Source organism: Colobus angolensis, unplaced genomic scaffold (genome assembly GCF_000951035.1).
Source record: "Colobus angolensis palliatus isolate OR3802 unplaced genomic scaffold, Cang.pa_1.0 Scaffold133, whole genome shotgun sequence".
In the NCBI taxonomy this organism is placed as follows: domain Eukaryota; kingdom Metazoa; phylum Chordata; class Mammalia; order Primates; family Cercopithecidae; genus Colobus; species Colobus angolensis.
In genome coordinates, this window is record NW_012114411.1 from 3835296 (window position 1) to 3844815 (window position 9520).

The 9520-nt window shown below is 41.6% G+C and overlaps 1 protein-coding gene across 1 annotated transcript in view; it reads right to left on the reverse strand.

The window, feature by feature from the left end:
- The window catches only part of NMT2 (N-myristoyltransferase 2), a 40127-nt gene that overhangs the window by 5645 nt on the left and 24962 nt on the right, over nucleotides 1-9520 (reverse strand). The window contains exon 7 of the mRNA XM_011934293.1: nucleotides 2221-2391. Within this exon, the coding sequence (XP_011789683.1) occupies nucleotides 2221-2391 (171 nt within the window). The remainder of the gene's footprint in view (nucleotides 1-2220; nucleotides 2392-9520) is intronic.

Sequence of the window (9520 nt, forward strand, 5' to 3'; positions counted from 1 at the left end):
AAACAAAACAAAACAAAACAAAACAAAACAAATACTCAGCAAAATATTAGCAATCAATACAACAATGTATAAAAATAAGTATACACCATGACCAAGTGGATATTTTCTAGGAATGTAAGTGATCCAACATTTGAAAATCAATCAATGTAATCTGCCATATCAACAGATTAAAGGAGAAAAATCATATGATTACATCTATTGAAGCAGAAATAGCATGGGACAAAATCCAGTGCCCATTCATAAGAACTCTAAGTAAGTTAGAAATAGAGGAGAATGACCTCAAATTGATTAGGAGTACCCACAAAAAACCTACAGCTAACATCATACTTCATGGTGAAAGAATAAATACTTTTCCCCCACCATCAAGAACACGGCAAAGATGTAAACCTTCCCCACTCTTTCTCAATAAAGCACTGGAAGATCTAGGTCCTGCATCAATGCAAGACCAAAAATAAATGCATTGAGATTAGAAAGGAAGCAATAAAACTGTCCCTATTTGCAGATGACACATTATCTATGCAGAAATCCCAAAGAATCTACACACAAACTCCTGGAACCAGTAAGTGATTTCAGCACTGTGGTAGGATACAAACACACAGAAGAAAGCATTTCTACAGGCTAACAATGAACATGCAGAAAGTGAAATTAAAAACATAACACCATCATAATCGCCCCAAAGGAAGTGAAATATCTAGCTATACACTTAAGAAAACATGTACAGGATCTGGATGCTCTTAGAGAATGCTGATAAAAAAGATTTTAAAAGACCGAAATAAATGTAGAGACATTCCATGTTCATGGATTGGAAGACTTTTCAATTAAGCTCAAATTAATCTATCAGTGTAATGTAATCCCTATCAAAGTGCCAGCAAGGTATTCTGTAGACAAAAATAAGCTTATTCTAAAATGTATATGCAAAAGGCAAAGGAAATAGGTTAATTAAAATGATCTTGACAGACAAGAATAAAGTGGGAGGAATTACTCTACCTGATACTAAGGCTTCCTATGTAGCTATGGCAACCAGGTCAGTGTGGTATTAGTGAAGGGACAGACATGGAGATCAGTGAAATAGAATAGAGGTTCCAGAAAGGAACACAATACAAAGTGTTAGTATTCAGCATATAAAAAACCTTTCACAGGCTGAGCGCAATGGCTCACGCCTGTAATCCCAGCACTTTGGGAGGCCAAGGCGGGTGGATCACCTGAGGTCAGGAGTTCGAGACCAGCCTGACCAACATGGTGAAACCCCAACTCTACTAACAATACAAATATTAGCTGGGCGTGGTGGCGCACGCCTGTAATCCCAGCTACTTGGAAGGCTGAGGCAGGAGAATCGCTTGAACCTGGGAGGCGGAGGTTGCAGTGAGCCGAGATTGCACCATTACACTCCAGCCTGGGCAACAAGTGCAAAACTGCATCTCAAAAAACAAAACAAAACAAAAAAACTTTCATAAATCAGTAAGAAGACTACAGTCAAAAAGGAAAAACAGGCAAGCGATGTAAATAGCAAATTCATAAAAGAAATAAACATGGCTAACATATTTATGAGATACTCAAATTCATCAATAATGAGGATATACATTAACAACAAGATACTGTTCCATACTCATCAGGTGGGCCTAAATTTAAAATCTGACCATAGCCACGTCTTGTGAGGATGTGAGGAAACAGGAACTCTCTTACACTGCTCAGAACCTTACTGTGGTGAGTTATTTGGCGATTTCTAATAATGTGAAAGATGGGTCCGACCACAGACTCTAATTATATGCCCTGGAGAGCAGTTCTCAAAATGTGGTCTGTGAACCCCGTGGGTACCTGAGACCCTTTCAGAAATCTGTGAGGTCAAAATTATTTTCATAACACTAAGAAGCTGTTTGCCTTGTTGATATGTTACCATCAGCACCAACGGTGCAAAAGCAGTGCTGTGGGTAAAACTGCTGGTGCCTTAGCACAAAACAAGACAATGGCACCAGACCATACTCGTGGTCACCATATTCCTCAACACCACACCCTCAGGGTTCAACAAATGTCAGTTTCACTTAAGCATGTCCTTGATAGAGTATGAAGAATTCTTCATCTTACTAACTCTCAACCCTTTAGTACACATCTTTGTCATGTGCTGTGATGAAATGGAAGGAAGTGTGTGTAAATACTTCTGCTGCACACTGAACACAAAGGGTGCTTCAAGGAGAAGCTTTATGTTTATCACCTTGTCTTTACCTCCACTACAAACGTGTCAATAATGTGCTCCCGGGGGAGGAACCAGTGGGCTACTTCCTCTTCATCCATCACTGGAGCCAGATGAAACTGCTTCAGGTAAGTGTTGATTAATTCTCGAACGGATTTGATATCTTTTGGTTCCATTGGTCTCAAACCTGAAGTCTTTGTAACCTTGTTGGAGGGAAAACAAAACAAATCCAGAAGTTCAGGTAGAAGAGGAGTGAAACGACTTTGCGCTCAAGGTGTGGTCTGCAGACTGGCAGAATGAGCAGCATGCGGGAGCTTGTTAGAGCTGCAGAGCCCGGCCCTGCCCCAGAGCTAATGAATCCGAATCTGCAACTCGACAAGATTCCCTCGGGATTTGTACACACATTAAGGTTTGAGAAGAGCTGGGTTAAAATACAGGCGAGACAGACAATGTGTTGTATCTTCTCATTTGTGCGGCAAGTCTTTGGTCAGTATTGCCCATGACCCAAACAAAAATCAAAGGGAACACTACAAGCTCGTGATGTATGCCGATACGCAAAATACACTAATGCATACACCAATGCCAAGAATGTGAACAGTCTACAAGATGGGACGTAGCCATCTTAGCATGACTTCTGGAGTACAGGCAGCCCTCCATATCCACTGGCTGTGTATCTGTGGGTTCAACCAACCTTAGATGAAAAATATTAGGGGAAAAAAACCTGGAGAGTTGTATCTCTGCTGATCGTGTACAGACTTTTTTTTCTTGTCATTATTTCTTAAAAATGCAGTGTAACAACTACTTACATAGCATTTAGATTGTATTTGGCCTTATAAGTAATCCAGAGATGATTTAAAGTATACAGGACAGGGGGGCGTGGTGGCTCATGCCTGTAATCCCAGAACTTTGGGAGGCTGACGCCGGTGGATCATTTGAGGTCAGAAGTTCGAGACCAGCTTGGCCAACATGGTGAAACGCTGTCTCTACCAAAAATGTAAAAATTAGCCAGGCGTGGTGACAGGCAACTGTAATCCCAGCTACTCAGGAGGCTGAGGCAGGAGAATCGTTTGAACCTGGGAGGCGAAGGCTGCAGTGAGCCAAGATCACACCACTGCACTCCAGCCTGGGAGACAGGGCGGGATTCCGTTTCAAAAATAAATAAATAAATAAATAAATAAATTAAAAAAATAAAGTATACAGGAGGATGTGCATACATTATATGCAAATACACAATGCTCTGCCATCTTATATAAGGGACTTGAGCACCCAAGGATTCTGGTATCTGAGGGGTCCTGGAACCAATCCCTCATGGTTTCTGAGGGATGCTTTAAAACTGCCAAGTCTGACATTTTGAAAACACAACTGAGTAACTTGTTTTATTATTCAATAGCCCATTAAAAGCGTGTGGTGATTTTGTTCTCTTGAACAAAAATGATACGGGAGTAAATCATATCAGGCTGGGATGGGAAGGCAAGCATCGTTCATAGCCAAGTATTTTCTAAAAGCAAACAGGTTTACCGCCATACCACCCTGAAAGCGTCTATCTCGTCTAACGGCAAATGGCTGCCAGGGACACGGCCTGGCCTCTCCTGCCACATCTTCTGGGTAAAGGTGATCAGGGTAGGTGTTTTATCACTACTCCAGAGCTTTACAGTTTAAAAAATTAAGCCATAGGAATAAAAAACCTAAAAGTCAGGACAGGTCCCCGTTTGAATTTGTTCAACTGTTGTCCTCATAAAAGCCCCTGACATCACTTTGCTCTCCAGAACTGTTCAGGGGCCAGGGGACTTGAGACTAAAAGTCAGAAAGCCCAACAAACAAACAATTTTAAACTGAGAAATACAGGTTTATTTTTTTCTGTAAACCTGATATTTTTCCCCCTTGGAGAAATACTAGATACATTTTAAGAGATGAATAATCTGTATATAAATTTTGCTACTCTACTTTTTCTGCCCTAAATGATTTCTAAATATTTTTTAAAATTTTATATAATCTAGCAGTTCCACTCTCAAGAAATTTTTTTAAATGAAAAACTTCCTGTAGAATTAGGTCATTATAATTCCTGCATGCCCCCAGGTAGAAGCCCAAGGGGGAAACCAGGGCTTTTTTTTGAGATGGAGTCTCACTTTTGTCGCCCAGGCTGGAGTGCAATGGTGCGATCTGGGTTCACTGCAACCTCCACCTCCTGGGTTCAAGCGATTCTCCTACCTCAGCCTCCTGAGTAACTGGGATTACAGACGCCTGCCACCATGCCCGGCTAATTTTGTACTTTTAGTAGAGACAGGGTTTCACCACGTTGGCCAGGCTGGTGGTCTCCAATGCCTGACCTCAGGTGATCTGCCCACCTCGGCCTCCCAAAGTGCTGGGATTACAGGTGTGAGTCACCACACTAGGCCAAGGAAAATAGGTTTTCTCTTGAGTGCCAGCTCTCATCAACTATTAGCTGTGCTGAGGTTTCTAAGCTTCAGTGACACACAGTGCTGACTGATTATCGATTAGTTAGGGGAAAGGGGAATGGGAGGTGCGTGCTCTATATTTACAGACGAACAGTCCTCAGCTGAATATTTACTATGGGCCATTCTATTATGATTTATGTCATCTCGAAAGCACTGCAGCTAAAATACCATTTAATAATCTAAATTTAGAGAATTTAAGTCCTTCACATTTAACAGGCAATGCATACCTTTAGTCTTTCTGTAAACCAATGAGTCAGAAATATCCAGATATCCACTGGAAATAAATAAGCATTTCTAAATGCTAGTGGGAAGACCAAAACCATACAAAATATATATCGTAGTCATTAAAAAAATTATCTTCTGCTATGAGGCAGACTTAGCTTGATAAATCTCAAATAGCCTTTCTCAATATCAGAATTTTTTTTCTTTTGTTACTGGTTCAGTAACAACAGTATCAAGCAATTAGATGAATTAGTGAAAGCCACAGGATATATGATATCTGTTAATAGAGAACATTCAGAAATGAAGAAAACATTTCCCAACTTCCTTCTAGAGCAAAACATTCTTCTGGAGCACAATTCTCATTCACTGAATATCCAACTGTGAAACTACTAAAGGAACTGCCCAGCAGATAGCCTTAAAGCAGCAGTTTTCAAATATTTTGGTCTTGGGACCCTTTTACACTCTTGTTTGGTTTTTTTTGGTAGATGCAGTCTCACTCTGTCACCCAGGCTGGAGTGCAGTGGTGCGAGCTCAGCTCACTGCAACCTCTGCCTCCTGGGTTCAAGTGATTTGATCCCGCCTCAGCTTCCCAAGTAGCTGGGATTACAGGCACGTGCCACCACACCCAGCTAATTTTTTGTATTTTTAGTAGAGACGGGGTTTTATCGTGTTATCCAGGATAGTCTCGATCTCCTGACCTTATGATCCACCCGCCTCAGTCTCTCAAAGTGCTGGGATTACAGGCATGGGCCACTGCTCCTGGCCTGCACTATTAATAATGATTGAGTACCTCCAAAGAGCTTTGCTTATGTGGGCTATGCATATATTCACACTTATCGTATGCGAAATCAAAACTGAGAACATTTTTAAACAAAAGACTACAGAAATACACATGCCACATAGCCTCTAGAAGACTTCACAGTATACTCAGAAGAGAATGAAAGTGAGAAAATTAAGTATTAGTGTTATTATGAAAATAGTAACAAAAAAAAAATGACTGCATGAATTCAAAGATCTTGGGGGACTTCCAGAGGTCCCTGGGCCACACTTTGAGAACCGCTATCTTAGGTCTCTGAAGGTTAGAAAAATAAGTAGCAGAATTTAGACAAGCAATATGTTGTCTAAATTCAGGTAAAAAGTATCGGAAGTGTGGCAACTTATAAGCATTTTGAACAAATTTTTACAGAAGCATTAAAGCAGAACAGCACACCAAGATGTATCAGCTATAAAAAATAGAAAGTCCTAGAAAACAAGGTAAGAATATTTACATTTGCTGACTAATTGCTAAAATAATCTGTGTAACAATGAAATACTGCCGGGCGTGGTGGCTCATGCCTGTAATCTCAAATAACCATAATCATTGCTTACATCTCTCCTGTGGAATCTTGGCTCTCAAATGGTTTGTACCGCATACTTGACAGGTAACACTACTGATTTTTAATAGAGCTCTGAGCTTCATTTGCTTATGTACTTACAAGCAGATTTTACACAGATTTCAATGCACATAGAGGCCAATGAATCATGTATATTAGTTGGGCCATTGGAAAGGATATCTGATTCAGATATCCTTGGCCTGTGGGAGGCCAAGGCGGGCGGATCACAAGATCAAGAGATCGAGACCATCCTGGCCAACATGATGAAACCCCGTCTCTACTAAAAATACAAAAATTAGCTGAGTGTGGTGGCACGTGGCTGTAGTCCCAGCTACTTAGGAGGCTGAGGCAGGAGAATTGCTTGAATCCGGGTGGCGGAGGTTGCGGTGAGCCAAGATCGCACTCCCTGCACTCCAGCCTGGTGACACAGCAAGACTTCATCTCACCAAAAAAAAAATAATAATAATAACTTTTGAAAAGTGAAACAAACACTCAAATTATAACTGTTGTCCTCAGAAAGTAGGAGGGCTGTTAGGTTTAGGTGAAAATGGCTAGCTTCCGTATAATGGAATAGTGAAGCGGTCATGTTTTCTGAGAGTTCAATAAAACACAGAGAATCATTTCCAGTAACTGAGAAAAATCTCAGTTTCATAAGCAAACTCTGTATCTGAATCAGATATCCTTTCCCATGGCCCAACTAATATGCATGATTCATTGGCCTCTATGTGCATTGAAATCTGTGTAAAATCTGCTTGTAAATACATAAGCAAATGAAGCTCAGAGCTCTATTAAAAATCAGTAGTGTTATCTGTCAAGTATGCGGTGCAAACCATTTGAGAGCCAAGATTCCACAGGAGAGATGTAAGCAATGATTATGGTTATTTGTATGATTCAAAAAGGAGCAGAGAGAATGCTAAACACTTAAAAAACTATCTAATGCCACTGAATATAGAAGACCTTATATGCCTTGACATATCTTAGCAAGCGCATTCTCCTCGCAGAAGAGTGCTAAGACCTTAGTGGATCATTCTCTGACTTCTCCTGCTTTTTCTTTTTATCGACATCAAATTACCTTTGAGGTCATTGATACAGATGCGCAAAATCAAACTTGGAAATACTCAACACCAAATCAAAAAAACAAAACAAAACAAAATCACACCAAACACTGAAAGCGTAGGGAGGCATGGCAAGGCATGTTTCTTGGGGAAACCTTATTATTTTAGGTTAACAGTTGTGAATGGGCGCAGACTCTGCGACAGCTCTGCTTCTGGCCAGCAGACTCTGAGCAAGTCAATCTTGTGTACTCACGGCCCCTTCTGTGCTATGGGGATAACAACCCATCCTCCTTTGGCTGTTATGTTTAGTAAATGAGACTGTTATGAGGCTGTTAAATGTCTAGTATAACGCTGGCCACAATAAATGTTAGCTCCTATATTCAAAAGTCCATGAAAAAGACACAAAGCTGGCACTCCTATAAGCAAAAACAGCAACGATGAAGCAGAAAATGAGATTGATCTGTACAGCAAAAGCTGTATTCCATAAGGAGGCTTTTATGCTGAATGGTACAAAAACGTTCTTAAATGACTTGACTGCTAGCAATGGCATCACCCATCTGGGCCCATAGGAGAGGAAGGGGCATCTGGTATATGCAGTACTGTCCAGTTTAACTCAAGAGGCAGACACCCAAGGGACTGCTGTCAGCACCTTCCAATTTCATAATACCTGTACTTTAATCTTTTATTATATTAATTTACTCTTAATTTTCCTTTCCTACGACTTAAAAGGGGGAAAGGAGACTGGGGAAAGCCAATGAGAGTTGTTTGCACTTTGACAGTCGTCCTTTTCTGCCTTGATTTATGCTGTAATGTGCCCACAGTGAGACATTTAGTGGGGCTGAGCCATGGTGTCCTCACAGTGAGTAATGTTAGAGGGGACGGCAGAGGCAAAGGGAGCTAACAGGGAAACACGGAGGTCTGGGGCCTGCATCCCAAGCCCTCCACCTAGTAATATTAACACATCCTTGCCTAAGTGTCAACCATCATGCACCTCGGTTTCTTCGTCTGTAAAATGGGGATAAGAAGTACTAACTTCAAAAGGTTGCTGTGAGAATAAATTGAATAATGTATTTGAAAGCACTTCATAAATTTCAGTTTATGGGTGCGGGAAAGGCAGTCACTATTGCAGCATGACTGGAACAGGACCACTACCAGGAACCCAGGCTCACTGGAAGTAAGTTGCGACAGTCTGGTTTCATAATCAATGCCTATACCCATGAGAAGACTGACTCTTGTACAAAAATATTAAGGCTGATGAATGGAGTCAAGTCAAAAATACTTCTAGCACCTTAGGAAAATCATCCTGAGTAAACCAATGATATGTGCTAAAACTCCTTATTCATCACTCCATTGTAGGCAACCTACATGTAAGTGTGTGTTTTCCTTGTACATAAGCTAGGCTGCTTCAGGTTCAAGAAACTGAAATTTAGAGAGACCAAAGTAGAACAGCATTCACCCACAGTGAAAAAAGCAGGCATGCTTGAACTTTTTATCCCTTTTTTTTTTTTGAGATGGAGTCTTGCTCTGTGGCCAGGCTGGAGTGCAATGGCGCCATCTTGGCTCACTGCAACCTCTGCTTCCCAGGTTCAAGTGATTCTCCTGCCTCAGCCTCTCTAGTAGCTGGGACTACAGGCACATGCCACCATGTACAGCTAATTTTTAAATTTTTAGTAGAGATGGGGTTTCACCATGTTGGCCAGGGTGGTGTCGATCTCTTGACCTTTTCAGCTGCCCACCTCGGCCTCCCAAAGTGCTGGGATTACAGGCATGAGCCACCGTGCCTGGCCAAAGATTTTCTTTCAATTCACACGTCACAACACTTCAAACAAAAGATCCCATCAGTGGCGCACAGATTTTAAGATGGCCCCCACAGATCCCACCTCCTGGGGTTCACGCCTGTGTGATCTGCTCCTGTTACGTGTGGGCAGGACCTGTCATTTGGTTCTAACCAATAGAAATGACAATGGTAGCTGGGCACAGTGGCTCACACCTATAATCCCAGCACTTTCAGAGGCCGAGGCGGGTGGATCACCTGAGGTCAGGAGTTCGAGACCAGCTTGACTAACATAGTGAAACCCCATCTCTACTAAAAATACAAAAATTAGCTGGACATGGTGGTGCATGTCTGTAGTCCCAGCTAGTTGGGAGGCTGAGGCAGGAGAATCGCTTGAACCCAGGAGGCAGAGGTTGCAGTGAGCTGAGATTGTGCCACCGCACTCCAGCCTG